Source organism: Malaclemys terrapin, chromosome 1 (genome assembly GCF_027887155.1).
Source record: "Malaclemys terrapin pileata isolate rMalTer1 chromosome 1, rMalTer1.hap1, whole genome shotgun sequence".
Classification (NCBI taxonomy): Eukaryota; Metazoa; Chordata; order Testudines; family Emydidae; genus Malaclemys; species Malaclemys terrapin.
The window spans coordinates 285,265,561-285,286,837 of NC_071505.1; the positions used below are offsets into that span (position 1 = coordinate 285,265,561).

Sequence of the window (21,277 nt, forward strand, 5' to 3'; positions counted from 1 at the left end):
TGTCTCCCCACTGCTGGAGCCTTTCCGTGCTGCAGGAAGAGTCGTGAATTTTTGCTAAAGAGGAAGATGCATTATATCTGTACACATTTATTCAAGCAATTATATAGTTTGACATACATGTATTCAGATTCTTATTTTTTACGTTTTTTTATTGTGTTAGAAAATGGTGAATGACACATTTCTTATTTATTAGATGGTTAAGGTTTTATTTGGGAATTGTATGAAGCTGCATTTGGATGGAAACTGGAATTCAATTAAAATTCACCAAGACAGTATTTAAACATTGTATTTATAAGTTAAATACCTTCAGTTTCTAGGATAACAGAAGTTTATTAACTTTTGAAGTGATAATCAAGATAGCCCAGTACAGACAGTTTGATAAGAATACTTACAAGGGGAGATAGATTCAATGTTTGTAATGGCTCAGCCATTCCCAGTCCTTATTTAATCCTGAGTTGATTGTGTCTAGTTTGCATATCAATTCCAGCTCAGCAGTCTCTCGTTGGAGTCTGTTTTTGAAGTTTTTCTGTTGTAATATAGCCACCTGCAGGTCTGTCATTGAATGACCAGACAGGTTAAAGTGTTCTCCAACTAGGTGATGCGGTGACCTAGAATCCTACTTTCGACGTCTCTGACTCAAAGAATATTTCCAACATACTTCTGAACAGCATACTAACCCACAGAATCCCCCCTACCAGCACTACAAAAAAAAGGATTCTGCGTGGACTCCTCCGGGCGGTCGAAACAACAGACTGGATTTCTACATAGATTGCTTCCGTCAACATGCAGAGGCTGAAATTGTGGAAAAGCAACATCACTTGCCCCATAATCTCAGCCATGCTGAACACAACGCCATCTACAGCCTCAGAAACAACCCTGACATCATAATCAAAAAGGCTGACAAAGGAGGTGCTGTCATCATCATGAATAAATTGGAATATGACCAAGAGGCTGCTAAACAGCTCTCTAACACCACATTCTACAGACCATTATCCTCTGATCCCACTGAGGATTACCTAAAGAAACTACACCATCTGCTAAAAAAACTTCCTGACATAGCACAGGAACAAATCTGTACAGACACATACCTAGAACCCCTACCAAGGGTATTCTATTTGCTACCCAAGATCCATAAACCTGGAAATCCTGGACGCCCCATCATCTCAGGCATTGGCACCCTAACATCAGGCTTGTCTGGTTATGTGGACTCTCTCCTCAGACCCTACGCTACCAGCACTCCCAGCTATCTTCAAGACACCACTGACTTCCTGAGGAAACTACAATCCATCGATGATCTTCCAGAAAACATCATCCTGGCCACTATGGACGTAGAAGCCCTCTACATCAATATTCCACACAAAGATGAACTACAAGCTATCAGGAACAGTATCCCCGATAATGTCACAGCTAACCTGGTGGCTGAACTTTGTGACTTTGTCCTCACCCACAACTATTTCACATTTGGGGACAATATATACCTTCAAGTCAGCGGCACTGCTATTGGTACCCGCATGGCCCCACAATATGCCAACATTTTTATGGCTGACTTAGAACAACGCTTCCTTAGCTCTCGTCCCCTAATGCCCCTGCTCTACTTGCGCTACATTGATGACATCTTCATCATCTGGACCCATGGAAAAGAAACCCTTGAGGAATTTCACCATGATTTCAATAATTTCCATCCCACCATCAACCTCAGCCTAGATCAATCCACACAAGCGGTCCATTTCCTGGACACTACTGTGCTAATAAGCGATGGTCACATAAATACCACCCTATACTGGAAACCTACTGACCGCTACACTTACCTACATGCCTCCAGCTTCCATCCAGGACACACCACACGATCCATTGTCTACAGCCAAGCTCTAAGATATAACCGCATTTGCTCCAATCCCTCAGATAGAGACAAGCACCTACAAGATCTCTATCAAGCATTCTTAAAACTACAATACCCACCTGCTGAAGTGAAAAAACAGATTGACAGGGCCAGACGAGTACCCAGAAGTCACCTCCTACAAGACAGGCCCAACAAAGAAAATAACAGAACACCACTAGCTGTCACCTTCAGCCCCCAACTAAAACCTCTCCAGCGCATCATCAGAGATCTACAACCTATCCTGAAAGATGATCCTTTACTCTCACAGATCTTGGGAGACAGACCTGTCCTCGCTTACAGACAACCCCCCAACCTAAAGCAAATACTCGCCAGCAACCACACATCACTGAACAAACCCACTGACCCAGGAACCTATCCTTGTAACAAAGCCCGATGCCAACTCTGTCCACATATCTATTCAAGTGACATCATCATAGGACCTAATCACATCAGCCATACCATCAGGGGCTCGTTCACCTGCACATCTACCAATGTGATATATGCCATCATGTGCCAGCAATGCCCCTCTGCCATGTACATTGGCCAAACCGGACAGTCTCTACGCAAAAGAATTAATGGACACAAATCTGACATCAGGAATCATAATATTCAAAAACCAGTGGGAGAACACTTTAACCTGTCTGGTCATTCTATCACAGACCTGCGGGTGTGTCAGGACTGAGATCCCCACTTTGAACTTTAGGGTACAAATGTAGGGGCCTGCGTGAAAAACTTCTAAGCTTAACTACCAGCTTAGCTTTGGTTCGGCTGCCACCATCAATGGATTCCCTCCCTGGGAAGCCTTGAAAAACCTTCACCAAATCCCTGGTGAAAACAAATCCAACCCCTTGGATTTAAAACAAGGGGAAATTAACCATTCCCCTCCTTCCTCCCACCAACTCCTGGTGAATCAAGATCCAAAACCCCTTTGGATCTAAAACAAGGAAAAATCAATCAGGTTCTTAAAAAGAAGGTTTTTAATTAAAGAAAAAGGTAAAAATCATCTCTGTAAAATCAGTATGGAAATTAACCTTACAGGGTAATCAAACTTAAAGAGCTCAGAGGACTCCCCTCTAGTCTCAGGTTCAAAGTACAGCAAACAAAGATAAACACTCTAGTAAAAGGTACATTTACAAGTTGAGAAAACAAAGGAAAACTAACACGCCTTGCCTGGCTATTTACTTACAAGTTTGAAATAGGAGAGACTTGCTTAGAAAGATGTGGAGAACCTGGATTGATGTCTGGTCCCTCTCAGTCCCCCAGAACGAACACACTCCCAAACAAAGAACACAAACAAAAGCCTTCCCCCCCCCAAGATTTCAAAGTATCTTGTCCCCTTATTGGTCCTTTAGGTCAGATGCCAGCCAGGTTACCTGAGCTTCTTAACCCTTTACAGGGAAAAGGATTTTGGAGTCTCTGGCCAGGAGGGATTTATAGTACTGTACACAGGACAGCTATTACCCTTCCCTTTATAGTTATGACAGGGTGGCTATATTACAACAGAAAAACTTCAAAAACAGACTCCAACAAGAGACTGCTGAGCTGGAATTGATATGCAAACTAGACACAATCAACTCAGGATTAAATAAGGACTGGGAATGGCTGAGCCATTACAAACATTGAATCTATCTCCCCTTGTAAGTATTCTCACACTTCTTATCAAACTGTCTGTACTGGGTTACCTTGATTATCACTTCAAAAGTTTTTTTTTCTCTTACTTAATTGGCTGTAGTCCACGAAAGCTTATGCTCTAATAAATTTGTTAGTCTCTAAGGTTCCACAAGTACTCCTGTTCTTTCATTGTAGTTAGTGAATTGAACTGATTGGTTTCTGGTCACTGAGTCTTTTAAGATTAGGAATTTGTAGATTTCAACCTCTCTCAGCCCATTTTTCTTACTTTAACAACTCCAAACCAGTTTCTAAATTTGAAATGAACTACTTGAATAAACTGAAATGAAAATATTTGAAGAGTCATAGATTGCAAAGCCAGAAGGGATCATTCCGACATCCTGTATAATAGAACTTCCCCAGAATAATTTCTAGAGCATGGATCTTAGAAAAACACCCAACCTTGATTAAAAATTGCCAGTGATGGAGAATCCACCATAACACTTGGTAAATTGTTCCAATGGTTAATTACCCACCCTGTTCAAAATGTACACCTTATTTGCAGTCTGAATTTTTCTAGCTTCAACTTCCAGCCACAGGCTCATGTTATACCTCTTTCTGCCAGATTGAAAAATCGATTTTCAAATATTTGTCCCCATGTTTAACCTTCTCTTTGTTAAACTAAATAGATTGAGTTCCTTGAGTCTATTACTATAAGGCATGTGTTCTAATCCTGTAATCATTTGTGTGGCTCTTCTCTGAACACTCTCCAATTTATCAACATCCTTCTTGAATTGTGGGCACAAGAACTGGACACCATATTCCAGTAGCTGTCATACTAGTGTAAAATACAGAGGTAAAATAACCTTGGATAAGCTGTATGTAATAATTTGGGAAGTCTATGCTATTGTTTTGCTATCAGACAGTGTAGTAAGAGAAGGTATTATTAATCTCCGTGCCAACTATTATATTTAGGCTTCAGCCAAATAGCTGATACAGGATGGGTTAAATCATTCCCAAGTTGAGACAATAGCTCTGCTGCCATATTAAGTTAGCTTGCTCAGATTATTAGTGGCTTAGGTAATAGCCCATCTGTTCCCACCTAACAGCGTTACAATGAAATACTCCAGTACAATTCAGGATGACACAGCTTGTTACATTTACTATTCCAATGACAAATTGAGGTAAAAATAACATGTTTTATCAGGATTAAACACACTATTCCTAACCCATGAAATATATGCATGTGTAATCGTTTAGACAGCAAGGTGATTAATTTTAGGGCTGTTTTAGGTATTTATGGAATGATTCTGTAGCGTCATTCTCAAATTCTGTGGTTCTCTGTATACATACTCCTCCACATGCATTCACTAACTACCAGTTATCTACTGGAGCTAAAAACAAGCACAAGACTGCTGAGGTAGAGGCATCCATCCAGTAATAAAGACTGGGAAACAAAGCAAACCCCAAAAGTTTTTCTCATGTAGATTAGTTGTTGCAACTTTTGGGGTTTAATTCAGCTTCAGGAAGCTGGTATGTGGTTGAAAAGATTAGCAAGCACTCTTATTGGCTCCAATGTTTAACTTGCAGACTGGCTAGAGGTTACTTGTTGGCAGATGTTGAAGCTTAGGTGTTGCTAGTTGCTGGATTCCTGGCCAGAGAGGAGGTGGGGGAAGCACAGCTCTGTTGGTCAGGAATGGTAGCATTGAACAGACAGAGGCCAGCAAGCCATTGTTTGAAGCCAGCAGTAAGACTTCTTTCTTTTTGTTCAGTTTTTGAAGATAGTAGCCTGGCTGGTTTCCCCACTTTGGAACTCCTCTTAATAGCTTCTTGACAGACCAGAATAGGAAACACTGCCATCACAAAATGGAGTATGATTAGGTCACCTTTATGCATACTTCTTCTGGAAAAAGGCTAATGTAGTGCCCATCTTTAAAAAGGGAAGGAGGAGGATCCGGGGAACTACAGGCCAGTCAGCCTTACCTCAGTCCCTGGAAAAATCATGGAGCAGGTCCTCAAGGAATCAATTCTGAAGCACTTAGAGGAGAGAGAAAGTGATCAGGAACAGTCAGCCTGGATTCACCAAGGGCAAGTCATGCCTGACTAACCTAATTGCCTTCTATGAGGAGATAATTGAGTCTATGGATGAGGGGAAAGCAGTGGATGTGTTATTCCTTGACTTTAGCAAAGCTTTTGATATGGTCTCCCACAGTATTCTTGCCAGCAAGTTAAAGAAGTGTGGGCTGGATGAATGGACTATAAGGTGGATAGAAAGCTGGCTAGGTTGTCGGTTTCAACGCGTAGTGATCAACCGTTTCATGTCTAGTTGGCAGCCGGTTTCAAGCGGAGTGCCCCAAGGGTCGGTCCTGGGGCCGGTTTTGTTTAATATCTTTATTAATGATCTGGAGGATGGTGTGGACTGCACTCTCAGCAAGTTTGCAGATGACACTAAACTGGGAGGAGTGGTAGATACACTGGAGGGTAGGGACAGGATACAGAGGGACCTAGACAAATTAGAGGATTGGGCCAAAAGAAACCTGATGAGGTTCAACAAGGACAAGTGCAGAGTCCTGCACTTAGGACGGAAGAATCCCATTCATTGTTACAGACTAGGGACCGAATGGCAGCAGTTCTGCAGAAAAGGACCTAGGGGTCACACTGGACAAGAAGCTGGATATGAGTCAACAGTGTGCCCTTGTTGCCAAGAAGGCTAATTGCATTTTGGGCTGTAGAGGTAGGGGCATTGCCAGCAGATCAAGGGACGTGATCGTTCCCCTCTATTCGACATTGGTGAGGCCTCATCTGGAGTACTGTGTCCAGTTTTGGGCCCCACACTACAAGAAGGATGTGGAAAAATTGGAAAGAGTCCAGCGGAGGGCAAAAAACATGATTAGGGGACTGGAGCACATGACTTATGAGGAGAGGCTGAGGAAACTGGGATTGTTTAGTCTGCAGAAGAGAAGAATGAGCGGGGATTTGATAGCTGCTTTCAACTACCTGAAAGGGGGTTCCAAAGAGGATGGATCTAGACTGTTCTCAGTGGTACCAGATGACAGAACAAGGAGTAATGGTCTCAAGTTGCAGTGCGGGAGGTTTAGGTTGGATATTGGGAAAAACTTTTTCACTAGGAGGGTGGTGAAGCACTGGAATGGGTTACCTAGGGAGGTGGTGGAATCTCCTTCCTTAGAGGTTTTTAAGGTCAGGCTTGACAAAGCCCTGGCTGGGATGATTTAGTTGGGGATTGGCCCTGCTTTGAGCAGGGGGTTGGACTAGATGACCTCCTGAGGTCCCTTCCAACCCTGATATTCTATGATTCATTCCAGAGACTTCAGGCTTGGAAAATGCAGAGATTTAAACATATACCCAGCTAGTCAGTTCCCTAAGTATTTTGAGACATTTAGAGGAATGGGTCAATCCACAGGCATTATCTCAACCATCCTTCAATTTAAAAATTGGTCATCAAAATGTTGTAACTGAAATAATTGGACAACACGAATCATACATTCATTCATACATGGGCATAGGGAGATAGTTTCTGTTTTACAAACAGGTGGTTATAACTTCCCTAAATATTTTAGTACTCAGCAGCTCAACTTTGAACAGCATTTGTTAACACACAAAATCTAAGTTGAAAGGTTAGACTTGAACTTAGAGTAAATGACTTCTGAAACCATAATTTTTGTGTTCAGTTTTTATATGCAGGTCTAGCTGCCTTGCATGTAAAATTAGATAATAGTACTAGCCCTACCTCACATAGGTCTTGTAATGGGAAAAATACATTGAGGATTGTGAGGCATTCAGCTACTGTAGTAATGGTGGTCATATAAATACATAAAATAGATAGGAACTGTTTTTTTCAGAGCACATTTTTATAGCAATATATAAAATACTTATAGTCCATTTTATATATTACATAAAACGTATTAAATAGAATTTAAATTTTGTAACATGTTCCAAGTACCTGTTTATTTCAGTTCTAGTTGACACTGCTCAGTCCTTCTGCAGATCAGTCTTCATAGTCTCAAACTGGGCACCCAGAAAATGAGGAGCATGCATTAGTGGCCACCTCTTGGGGGGGCCGGGAAATGTTGTGACAAGCCCAGCATTATAAAGGAATTCTCTGGCAGAGAGAGAAATATACAATCCAGTTTACCAGGTTGCCAATTCAGCTGCTTAAACCATGAGACCAAATTATTTCTTCTTGCAGATCCCTGGACTGATTCACTACATACTTTCCAACTTCTGCAACAAATGAGGCAGATGGTCGACAGTCCATTGCAGATTCATGCTATTATTCAGCATGCATTTTCAGGATGTGCATAACCATATTGTTAAGGAAACTTTAAGTGGTCAATGAAGAAGAGGTTGCAGCTCCTTTAATAAAAAATGTGATGTTTTTATACTGGAGAGATGTCCATGAGGGAGACCTAATTAGACTATGCTCCTCAAAATCCCCAAACAAATAAACAAAAAACACTTCTCGGTAGATGGATTTTTTTAAAAAAGCATGTTTGCTTGAAATCTGATTTTTATTTAAATTAAATACAGGCTTATTTTTAAAAAATCTATTTAAAATGGAAATTGACAACCTATGTTAAGGCCTAAATTTATTGCAATATATTAATAATTTAAATTAAACACCAAAAGTAATATTTAGTACATTTTGCTGCCAAATTTTAAAGAGAGACCACTGAACTGGTGGAAATCAGTGGGCTAAGCACCTGGAATCAGTGTCTGTTGAAATGCTACATCAGCTTTTGACAACAGTAGCCTCTTCTGCAGGTGCAAAGAAAATGTTTTCTTCATTTCAGTTTATTCACCTGGTTCAGTTCAATGACTAGGTCATTCAAAGTTAAGAAACCAGTTGAGAGTTGCAAAAGCTGAAAAGCTTGTTTTTCTCTTCCAACTTATGAATGAAAAACCAGTGTGAGAGGATGAGATCTGCTAGTTCTAAAATCTTTAAGAACTTGGTGACCGGAAACAGTTCAATTGACTAAATTACAGATAATACTTCTCTTGTTTACTAAAAAGTTGGTTAGTTTTCAATGCAGAACATTTTTGAAGAATGTTTCTTGGGTATCCAACACATTTAAGGTAGTTTTATTTAATAAAAAATGCTGGTTTTGTGCATTTTAATTGATTTGAATTTCCTGCAAAATAGACCTTGACACAAATCACAAATTAATAGTCATCTAGTAAATAAGAAATGCATCATTCACCATTTTCTAACATAGGTGTAAAAAATTAAGTATCAGAATTAAGTTAAGCTATATAATGCATGAATTTTAATGGGTACCAACCAGTGAGAATCAACCTTTCTTTAGGAAATTAACAAATGGAAAACGCAATTAAAATTCATGATTTAAATCAGGGTTTTTTGCTGATTTAAATCAACCCTCCCTGCTTCTGGGCAGACTCTTTACCTACTTTCAGCCTGGAAGGAATTTTCTGATTAAATTCTAAGCTGCTCAAAAACAACGAATGGTAGGCTAATACAATTTCAATGGGATTTTAATTTTTAATATAAACATTATTATATGAGAGTTAATTTGTGCCTTTAAGGCATAGCCCACATTAAGTATGGTGGGGATTTGCACTGCCCCTCCTCCTCCTCCTGACTATATTTGGTATGTCTCATATGCCAGGGATCATAGAGAGGGGTCTTGCAGACCAGCTAGACACAGTCTGGCTATGGGATAGTGTATAGGCACAAAGATACCGTAATGAATATGCAGCTATATATTACAAAGCTGCATTTAAAAAAAAAATGAAAATAAATACTTTGCACCTGTGTAATCATATCACTTAATTTAGCCACTTGGTGATTGTGTAAACTATAGCATTGTAATCTGTTCTTCTATCTGTGCCCTCACCAAATAAACCATACGAAGACTGTACAAACTGATGAATATTTTGGAGGCTGGGTGTTGATGGGGAGATGATGAGAAAGAGTAGTATGACATTCTTTGTTAACTGCTGAGGAAACTTGTACCTTGCATATATATCAAGTCACTATTTTAACAGGAGAAAGAGATTATGGAGTGAAACTGCAGATTTATGCATTTTAACTACATACCTACTTTTGCAGGACATATCCAAAGTAAATGTGGGGTGCAGTTTGCTTAATGCTCAATAAGTTTTTAGATATGAGATTAAGTACTCCGTGGTTCCTAAAACAGTTTGTTCTCTCTGTTTATTACTTTTATTTATTAGGAGATGGAATGGAGAAGCATGGAGCTTGTCGTCAGAACTAATCAGTGAATAGACATTGTAGTGAAGATGAAATGCTTTGCAGAGCTAGCACAATTGGAGGTTACCTAGCAATCTTTTTACCCCTTCACAGCTTGTTCAGTGAAGGATGTTGCTTCTGAGAAGAAGAATTAAGGAGTTCTGGACAAATCAGAGGATTTGCCTGGAGTGATTGTAAGATTGGGGTTAGGCATGGGGAAGGCTAGCTTGTCCTGAAAAATTCATTTTAATGTCTGGGAAACACTTAAAATTACAGTTTTTATAGTAATTAGTAGGTAAGCATACAAAATCAGAACCAAGTGTACAGTGTCCAAAACATGCTTGTACTATGAAAAATGCATTTGAACAATGTATTATAATGTACCCTAACAGCGTAAGTGGCTGCATTTCTGATGGGTTGTTTTTGCCCCTGACATTAGGAACTCTATTGTAGAACTGTTTAATCTGTTGGGAGTCTGCTACTTTTTAATGCAGATTTAAGGAACTGCATTGTATTGCATCAGCCTTATTTCTGCTGTACTTAAGTGCTCATTAATGTATTCACAATTCATCTTTTCAACGTCTTTTCAATGATGCTTAAATCAGACACACTTTAAGAGGTGTGGCCTTTGGCATAAACATAGGTATTATATGGGAGGAATTAAAATACATGACTTGGGAGTGTGCCTATTGAATAATCTTTCTAGATCTGCCTCTGTGGCAAGGACGTTTCCTATTGATATTCGATTACTGCAGAGATAGACACCATAGAATAAATTAGGCGTAATAAAACTACTATAGAAAAAAGACTTTGAAATTAAGTGGGTCATTCTTTTGATTTACATAAGAAATTGGGGAATGAGTCACCTGTTATATATAAACACACATAATCCAATCTTTCAGGCATTGAAGCTAGTGGACATTTTGTTTGTACAACTGTTGCAGAATTGAGCCTTTGAATTGGTAGCTTAAATCTTTAATCAGAAACTCTGGTTATTTTTTTTTTTGCCATTTTTGATGGATTTTTAACAGAACTATGTTGATTTCAGTAGCAGTTAAAATGTTAATAAAACTAACCATTTCAGATACAAGACCACATTTTAACCAGATATTATTCAATCCATAAAACAAATACATATTTTGTGACATATTTTGTAATATGCATTGCTATATTCAGGAAATTTTATAGTATTTTTTAAATAAATTTTATTTAATAAATAAGCCAGAAATTGTTCCCCACAAAAAGTCAAGTTATTTAAAAATAAAGAAGAAATGTCAAAATTACTTAAAGCAGATCTTTTTTTTTTTTTTTTTTTTTAAATTAGAGACAGGGATAGTGATGTCTTAGGAAGAGAGTATTGGGGATAATGGTTGAAATTCTTTCATACTGTCCTAAAGGGAGATTAACTAAGATGTCAGGCACAAGGTCTCCTCAAATGATTTTTAAAAACCAATATAGGCAAGTGCCTCTGTTTGGAAAGAAGGGGGAGGGCGGGGGAACCCTGACAGGTTCCTTGAATTTCAATTGCTCTTAAATATCCATGCTTCTGGTAACTTGCTTTATTAGAAGAAGTCAGATAACTTTGTAGTGGAAGGACATATAAAGCTACAAATATAATGTGTAAGAAATGTTATTTTATTTTTCTCGTAAATTAATGAAGTTAAAATTCCCTTTTTGAGAGAGAGGAAAAAAAAATACTCAAGTTTGAACGGGAGGTTCTGATGGTAGTGTTGGCAGTGGTGAAGTATATGTGCAATTGCAGTAGTTTTATCACAGAGATTTTATTTTGCCTAGGGCCATACAAACACAATTGAATTAAAACTATGATACCTAAAACTTAATATCCTTGTTAAAATGCCATAACATGGAACAATTGATATGAATGAAAGTACAGAACAATAAATACCAAAAAATTTAAAAAAAATACATGCAATGGCTCACACACATCTTAATTAAAACATCCTCCAAGCATACAAATAGAAATAACTCTATCTACACAATATATTTATTAAACTATTGAGTATGAAATAGTAGTTGGCACCACACACTATTTATGCTGGAAACAACGAGTCATGGTAATATCTTAACACAATTACCTCAGCAGACATTTCCTAGAATCTTTAGTTTTTCATGCATGTAATGTGTGGCATTGCTTTACTATAGTGAGAGAAAGACCTGATTTAGGGGCATGAGCAGAGGACTGTAAAACAATGGAGTTCTAATCCTGGTTCGTCCACTGCCACTTGCAGAAAGGGAGTATACTTATGTATATCACAGGAGTGTTGAAAATGCAAAAATTGAGTCACTAAAAATGCAGAAAAGCAGAAGTGTTCACCAAATATTTCTGTGCTGTATTTGCTGAAAAAGTATGATATAGTCTCATCATATGGTTATGATAACGCTTTCCATTCCATTGATATCTCTAGAGGATGTTAGAAGCTACCAATGTTAGACATTTTTAAAGCAGCATGTCCAGATAACTTGCATTCAGGAGTTTTAAAGAGCTGTCTGAGGCGCTCGCTGGACTGTTAATGTTGATTTTCAATAAGTCTTGGTGCACTGGGAAAGTTCCAAAAGACTGGAAGAAAGCTTATGTTGTGTCAATTTTTTAAAATGGTAAATAAGATGACTCAGGAAATGATAGGCCTGTCAGCCTGACATCCCAGGCAAGAAAATGGAGTGGCTGATATGGGATTAGATTAATAAAGAATTAAAGGAGGATAACATAATTAATGCAAATCAATATGGATTTATGGAAATGGATCCTGTCTAACTAACTTGGTATCTTCTTTGATGAGATTAAAAGTTTGGTTGATAAAAGTAATAGGGTTAATGTAATATAGTTAGACTTCTGTAAGGTGTTTGACTTGGTACTGCATTTTGATTTTAAAAAACTAGACCTATATAAAATTAACACAGCACACATTAAATGGATTAAAAAATGGCTAACCGATAGTTCTCAGAATGTAATTGTAAATGAGAAATAGTCAGCAAGGGGATGTGTTTTCAGCAGGGTCCCTCGGATATCAGTTCTTGACCCTATACTATTTAACATCTTTATCAATGACCTGGAAGATAATGCAAAATCATCACTGACAAATTTTGCGGATGATACAAAAATTGGGGGAGTGGTAAATAACAAAGAGGACAGGTCACTGATTCACATAGATTTAGATTGTTTTGTAAATAGGTTGAAGATAATAAATATGCATTTTACTATGGCTAAATGCAAATGTATACAGCTCAGAACAAAGTAGAATGTGGGCCATACTTACAGGATTGCGGGGATTCTATTCTAGGAAGCAGTGATGCTGAAAAAGATTTGGCGGTTGTGGTGAATAATCACCTGAACATGAGCGTCTTGTGTGATGATGTGGCCAAAAGAGCTAATGCAATGCTGGGATATGTAAACAAGGTAATCTTGAGTAGAAGTAGAGAGATTATTTTACCTCTTTCTCTGGCACTGCTGCAACTGCTGCTAGAATGCTGTGTCCAGTTCTGGTGTCCACAATTCAAGAAGGATGTTGTCAAACTGAAGAGGGACAAGGTGGGTGAAATAATCTTTTATGGCCCAACTTCTGTTGGTGAGAGAGACCAGCTTTCAAGCTACACAGAGCTCTTGTATTCTGGGACCGAAACTGCTACAATACTGCCTACAAATTGGAGACCGTTCAAAGAGCAACGGGAACGATTAGAACGTTAAAAAACTTGCCAGATAATGACGGACTCAAGGAGCTCAATTTGATAAATTTAGCAAAGATTAAAGGGTGACTTGATTACATTCTGTAAGTGTCTACATGGGGAACAAATATTTAAAAATGGGTTCGTCAATCTAGCAGAGAAAAATGTAACATATTCTAATGGCTGGAAACTGAAACGATAAATTCAGACTGGAAATGAGGCATACATTTTTGACAGTGTGGGTAGTTCACCATGAGACTTGGAAATTGTTCCAATGGTTGATTATTCATCACTGACAATATGTAAATCAAGATTGAATGCTGTTTCTCTAAAAGATATGCCGTAGGAATTCTTTTGGGGGACCTTCTTTTGGCCTCTGCTGTACAGGATGTCAGACTAGATGATCACAATAGGCTTTTCTGGCCTTGGAATTAAATAAATCTGTGGAAAAAAATATTTTTTTTAAAGTACTTTGAAGTTGAAAAGTTTGGCTTGTATGTTTAGTAGTATTTATATACAATAGTGACTAGGTAAGATTCTATTTGTTTTTATCAAATAAAGGAACCATTTTAAAGGGATTTGTTACTTCTATTTCTTCTGTTGTTTGTTTGTTAATTATTAAAAACAAACAAACAAAAAAAACCTTTCATGCCTGGATGAACTTTAGCTGTGTGCAGGTGATTTTGTAAAATGAAAAAATCCACTGAGGCTTTTTTGAAAAGGAGAGAGAAATAGATTTATGGTTCCAGAACATTTTGTGCATTTCTACAAAAATATTTTTGAACAAATGGATTTTGCCAATTTTCAGTCTATACGTATCTATAAATGGGGTTCTCAAATTATGGGGCATGCCTCCCTTGGGAGACCAGGGAGTGTGTCAAGGGACTCACAAGCTGTGTGCTTTCATTTTTTTTAAGAGCTCTGGCTGTCCGCCCCGGTGGCTGGGGCTCGTGCAGAAGGGCCGTGTACATCCGGGAGGCAAGGATAAATGGGACAGCTGGAGTCCCAGCACCCGGGCTCAGGCTTTCCTTTCCCTTCCCCCCGATCCCTTACTGGGGGGCAGCCTGGGCTTGGGTTCTCCTTCTTCCCCCCTTCCTGCACCAGGAGGCAGCCCGGGCTCAGGCTCTCCTTCCTCCTCCGCCCCCCCATTCCTCACCTGGAGGCAGCAGGGCTCTGGCTTTCAGCCTCGGGGTGGCAGCAGCAGTGCAGAAGTAAGGGTGGCAATCGGGCGCTAAGTCTGCTGTGAAAAGTGTTATTAACAAATATCGCTTTTCACATTGCCACCTTTATTTCTATGCTACTGCGGTGCAGCACTGCCTTCAGAGCTTGGTGGTGGTATAAGTAGTTGTGTGTGTGGGAAGGAGGCCGTAACAGACACAAAGAAGAAGGATCCGATCAAATAAATTTGACAACAACTGGTCTAGACAATTGCCTTTAGATATTTTCATAAAGTAATTTAAGTTTTCTGAGAATCTGAGGTTTATTAAGTAATTTTGCATGCGTGGGTTCTACTGCATCTGGAGTTGTAACATCATTTAAAATGAATGGAGCTGACATATTGGTTTCTTAGTTCTGGTGATATGATAGTACTCCATTCTATTGCTTCCTGAGTCAAGATGAATAATATAAAAATATGTGGCTAATTTAAATGGAATTTTTGTTTTAAATCTTTGAGCTAAAAGGAAGACAGTTTATTTTGAAATCACTGGAAAATTTCTGATTTATCTAGGCTTACTCTAGGTTTGATAGAAAAGTTCCATTTAAACTTGCATTGTACTTCTAACACATCTGGTTTGAATCACAATTCAGTTGAAAAGTTTAATTTAAATGAACAGAAATTTTGTATCCTGTTCAGATTGATAACAGAAAAATAATTTATTCAAAATCTAAAAGAACACTAAAATAACCATTTATTAGAGCTCAAACCAATAAAAAATATGGGGATTACTATTTAAGGATCAGAATCTTATCAGTGGAGATCTTCCTTAATTTTTTTTTTTTTTTTTTTGGTAATATTGTGACTGGATATTGAGCCAGTGCTCAACTGAGAGTTTCAGTAGTTGTATAAGTTTGAAACAAAATCTTAAAATTATTTTGTGCAGTTGTTTGTGTTAGTTTGAAGCATCTTGTACTCCAGGCCAGCATAGATAATGACTTCAAATTTTACTGCCCCTGTTGCTGGTAGTTAAAGAGTGGAAACATTTGAATATAGAGAGGCTAGTCATTGTTATGAACACGAGCTGAAGGAGGCTGTTCCAAGCATAGGAGTTGGTATGGAAGAAAGCATGAAAATTGCATTGGGAGGAGCAAACCAGTGAGGCAATTAGTTACCATAGGTGGAGTGGAGAGGAGTTTGGGGGAACATCATAAGTAGGGAGGGACAGAGTTATGTAGAAACATGGGCAGAAAGTTTTTACTTGATGCAGTGGACTAGAGGGAGGCAGGGTTTATGTTGTCAGATCAGGCAAAGTGGATATCTTAGGGCATGGCTACACTTGCAGATGTAGAGCACTTTGAGTTAAACCAGCCTTCGTAGAGCGCAGGAGGGAAACCGCTGCAGTCTGTCCACACTGACATCTTCAAGCACACTGGTGTGGCCACATTTGCGGCACTTGCAGCGGCATTGGGAGCGGTGTATTATGGGCAGCTATCCCAGCAGGCAAGTGACTGCAGCGTTCTTTTCAAGTGTGTGTGTGGGGGGGGAGTGTGACAAGGAGTGTGTTGTGCGTATGTGTGTGTGGGGGGAGAGAGTGGGTTTTTGGGGGGCTGAGAGCACGTCAGCACGCTGTCTTGTAAGTTCAGACAGCAGCAGACCTCCCCCTCGCCTCTCTCTCTCACTCACACACAGCATTCCACACTAATGGTTCCTTTGTCTCGGAGCAGATAAGCAGCCCGCTGTCAGAAGATGAGCTTTCAAAGGGCATATCCGCGTTCCTACAGTGATTCAAAACAATGACAAGAGTGGCCACTTGACTTAAGGGGATTATGGAACGTTTCTGGAGGCTGATCAGAGCGCAGTAATGCAACACCTCATCCACACTGACGCCCGGGCGTTATAGCCAAGGTGCAGCAAACGTTATTTCTCTTGCCATGGTGGAGTACCAGGATTTCTCTAGCTGCAGAGTCAGAGCACTCTACGTGTGGATGAGATGTGAGCTAAGGTGCCCGGGGCTGCTTTAATGCACACTAACTTGCAAGTGTAGCCAAGCCCTTAGTGGCTAGGTTTTGTCTGGCTAGAAGGGAGGCAGCGTAGGTGTCAGGAATCCCTTACTGGTTGAGGTTACAAGTAATCAAAACTTGAGATATTGAGGGGCTCGACTAGAATTTTACCTTGAATATCAGAGAGGAAATATTGGACTCCAGAAATATTAAACAGGAAGAAGTAACAGAATTTGGATATGACTCAGATGTGTGGGTTCAGAGAAAAGAAGGGTTTAAAGATGATCCCATATAGGGTGGAGAGTGGCCCATGGGACTGCTTCCAACCTGAGACCTAAACACAACTTATCTTGGGGGATGAGCCGCCTCCTGGGAGCCATAACTATTCTACCAAAGGGAGTTGGAGGGTGAAGCATCTAGCCCAGAGCCTTCATAGTCCCTACTGAAATATTTCTGGAACTTGACATTTCGGTGATTTATTCCTGGACATTTGCAATGGCCTTTGTCAGGGTTCGGACTGGACAAGGACGAAGCAAACAGACCTTCAGGCACCATGTGAGTCAGGAATTGTTCTCTGTTGGACGTGCTTTGCCTAAGAGACTTTGCCAGCTGACTGTCTGTAAGGCAGCTTTGTTCGATGGTGGTGGTTGTGAATAGCAGGGCCAGGAAATTGGAGCAGAAAGGAAGGGAGAATAGATAAATCAGGATATGAGACATAATGGAAATACCTCCTTGGAGGTATCTCACTGACCTCAATGGGGTTTGACCAGGTTGGAAAATTGCAACATAACTTTAAAATCCCTCATCCTGTACAGCATGAAGAAAGCAAAGTGTTGTGTATAATATACAGCTGTTAGTGTTTTCTAAGGAGAATACTCTGTCTAATTATATTGCACCCATCACTGTGGTGTTTGTACATATACTGAATTATGTAAGCCAATTCTATATTTGTGTTCCAGGTTTAAGATGTTTTCCAAATTACTTGGGTTTTTTACAAGTTACATTAAGCATTGACAGAAACAAACATTTAAATATTTGTCCTGAAAAATGAATGCTGCTTTTTATTGTATCTTGAGCTATACACATATATGTGAGCTGCTTTTTATTTCTTTGCAACTACTGTGTGTGCCCATCAGACTAAATCAATTCGCTACACCCAATATTTTGTTGTCATGGTATTTATCCAAAAGATATTCTGTGAGGTATCATGTTAAAACTAATGACACACTGGTTGTTAATATCACTATAAAATGCATATGTTAATGTTGTGTGTGAAGTTATCAGTTCCCTCTTTGTGATGTTACTACAATATGTTTAAAACCAGTCAGCCTAGCCTAGATACACATGGTAAACAGGTTTGTCTTGGACAGTGGAATGTGGGTTCCCCCCCCAGTTTACAGATTAGCAGTAAACAAAGCCTTCAAGATAAGACAGCTAGGGGTTATCCTGATCCTGATCTTGAGACACAGAAAATTATCATGGCTCCTGCACCCCAGAGACACCCAGGAGACTGAATCCCCAGGAGGCCTTCATGACTTGTAAGAGAAGAACCAACCCTTTGGGGATAGAAGGAACAGAGACACTCCATCTTTTACCTTTCACCTTAGGAGACAAAGGAACCAAGCAATTTGATTGCTGTGATGGATCCTGGCCAGTAAAAGTTGAAAAGGAGACTGTGAATGAGAGAACAAAGTTTGCATCTTGGTAGATTAAGTTTTAGTCTTTTAGATGCATATTTTGTTGTTGTTGTAACCATTCCTATATCCCTTTTACTTGGTAACACTTCATCCATGTTCTTTTGTTAATAAACTTGATTTACTTTCATTATAAATCACCATTGTAAAGCATCAGTATAAGTTCAGTAACGTGTGTGTATCTAGAAAGCTAACAGGTTGGAGTGTTTACTGTCTTTGTAGAGGCAGCAAACTTAACACTTTCTCTATAAGGGTCCAGTGAGAGGCACTGGTCCTATGAAAGCCACTTGTCTTGTTTTATATTGGACAGTCCTTTTTTTGTTTTGATTTGTCCCCCATCTGGTACTGGGACATGGTTTTGTCCAGTATCAGACAGCAGATGCCATTTTGAACAGTCTGCTGCTCCGCTCCCACTGGTGTGGTCTGCTTGTGCAGTAAGGCCAGTGGAGGGGGGGCAGAGTACTCTTCAAAATGGCATCCCCTTTGCGAAGTGACCTCTCACTCAGAGCATGTACAAGGTCATGCAGGTGGGGGCACGCCCACTCCATTCCCAGAAGTGTAAAAATGTCTGGTATTTTGGGAACTTGAGTGGCCACCCTAGACTAGTCCCTGCAATAGGACAAGTTTGGGGCTGAAATGGTTATAAGGTCAGACTGGAAGGACCAGACTGGAATGAGTAACCAGCTTGGGTAAAGCTGGATGAAGCTTGAGGGCTTGCTGGCAGGATATTGGGGTCAGAGCTCTGAACCCAGCTGCACGGTCACAAGGCTCCCAGGGACACCCAAGTAGGTGGTGACCAAACCCCTTACTGGTCTGGGTAAACCCCCAAACTTCCCACTGGATCATAAACTTGGATTAGTTTTACAGGATTTAATGTACAAATTGACAAATTTGATATAGGACAAAACTGTATCTTTTATTGCTTATACATACTGGTTGTTAAGATGGGGAAAAACAGGTTTTATTAGCAACCACAAGCCGGGATTTCAATTGCAGTCCCTCTTTCATTCATCCGTTTTGCTATTAGTTATAGGAGATACATTGCTTTTTCAAGCCTGTCACACCAATAAATCATCCCAGATTATATGCATTTGTTCAGTATGAAAGTATAGCATGAATTTTAAAGGAAATCTTCTATTTTCTTTTCAATCAGATGAGCAATGTGAAGAGACTACAGACACGGCTCAGTGCTATTCTCTTTAAGCTTCAGTTTGAGGAACAGGTGAACAACATCAAACCTGACATCATGGCTGTCAGTGCTGCCTGTGAAGAGATAAAGAAGAGCAAAAGCTTTAGCAAGTTGCTGGAACTAGTGTTGCTAATAGGAAACTACATGAATGCAGGTTCTCGGAATGCACAGACCTTTGGATTTAACCTCAGCTCTCTATGTAAAGTGAGTTTAAAATATTATGCATGCTGAGTTCTTATAATGCATTCACTTTTTTCTTGTCATTATGACACTACTTAAATCCCTTGTTTGAATCCTCCCTCCCCAATAATTAGATTTTTAAACTTTTGTTCTTTTATACCTTTCAGTTCATATAGACCATTTCTAGGAGTACTTGGTAGTCTGAGTTAAACATAACTAATCTATTTTACATCAGATATAAGATAGAATTACATCTGTTGAGACTGATTTGCATTTTAAGAAGTTTGTTTCTATTTTTGTCAGAGTGAAACAGACTGAATAAAATTACATATTATATGGGTCATATTACTGTCATTGTATTAACATTATAATCTTGTCTGAAGTGTGAATATTTTTGAAGTTTATTGTATTCTGAGGTATTTTACTTATTATAATTATGAAACATTTATTTTTGCATATGTTTTCAATATGAAACTTCTCCTTTATGGAAGTTGTTCTTTGGGTTATTTAGGCAGTTTCATCACTTGTCCATTATTATTTATTTATAAAATGCCCACCCACCCACCCATGCCCCCCAAAAACAACAACCCTTCGAGGTACTTTTAAGGACAAATATGTGCCCTACCCCCAAAGTGTTTATAGTACAGATTAGTTTCTATCACAATTACTTGCTTTCTAAACCTGATTACTCCCAGGGTAATTCATTCTGTTCATACTCCCTCTGTGATGTCACTGCAAAGTCTAAGAAAGAGGCTGCAAAACACTTTATATCCTTCATGGAGAAAGAAAACTATTTTTTTATGATAAAAAAATGGTTTGTTATATCTTCCTTACCTTTCTAAGCTTCACTCTGGTATTTAACATGATACATCTCAAAAATATGTTGTTTTCTTCCCTTAGATTTGTTGGCAGGATGTTGGGGTCAGAGATCTGAACCCAGCTGATAACTTGGCTTTTCAGTATTATTCCTGCTACTTGTGATGCTGAATCAGACCTCTTAAAGGCAGTCCTTCTTTGATAGTAGGCTCTGTTACTAGGAAGATACATTTGGGCCTCTCTCTCTCTCGCTTGTCTTTCTTTGCTTCCAGTGTTTCTTCCATGTTCTCTTCTCTTGCACACTTTTTAAATCACCCATTGCTAATCTCTCTTAAGGCCTTGTCTACATTGGAATATTATTTTTTATTGTTTTAAAATACATACTAATTGACAAGTTGTTAAATGTGGAGTGTAGATAAGCATGTTAGCATAGTGTCATCTAGTCATTGTTAACACCAGTGTGTCAGCAATGTCAAACTTGGTACCTCTACACTAAGACTTAAGTGATGTTTAACATTGTGTTGGATAGCACAGTGTAATTTTCCATTGTATACAAGGCCTAAGACATTCACATCCATTTCATTTAATTACTGTTCCTCCTCTGATCCTTTGTTCCTTTTTGCATTACTGATGTTTAATAGTTCCTAATAGTTCTTTGTGTCTAATCCTGGCAGTGTTTTTCACATTTTATATGAATATAACTTACTATTGATTTCCAAAGTTCACCACTCTGTTGTGGGGTGAATTAGTTGATGTTTGATGAGTGCTGATTTCCCAGGAATTATTCTGCAGCCTGAAATGAACCTTCGTTTAAACTATCCCAAAATTACAGTGCAACTCCA

At 39.1% G+C, this 21,277-nt stretch overlaps 1 protein-coding gene across 1 annotated transcript in view; it reads left to right on the forward strand.

The window, feature by feature from the left end:
- The window catches only part of DIAPH3 (diaphanous related formin 3), a 502,197-nt gene that overhangs the window by 272,036 nt on the left and 208,884 nt on the right, over positions 1–21,277 (forward strand). Inside the window, exon 21 of the mRNA XM_054013650.1 lies at positions 19,404–19,643. Within this exon, the coding sequence (XP_053869625.1) occupies positions 19,404–19,643 (240 nt within the window). The remainder of the gene's footprint in view (positions 1–19,403; positions 19,644–21,277) is intronic.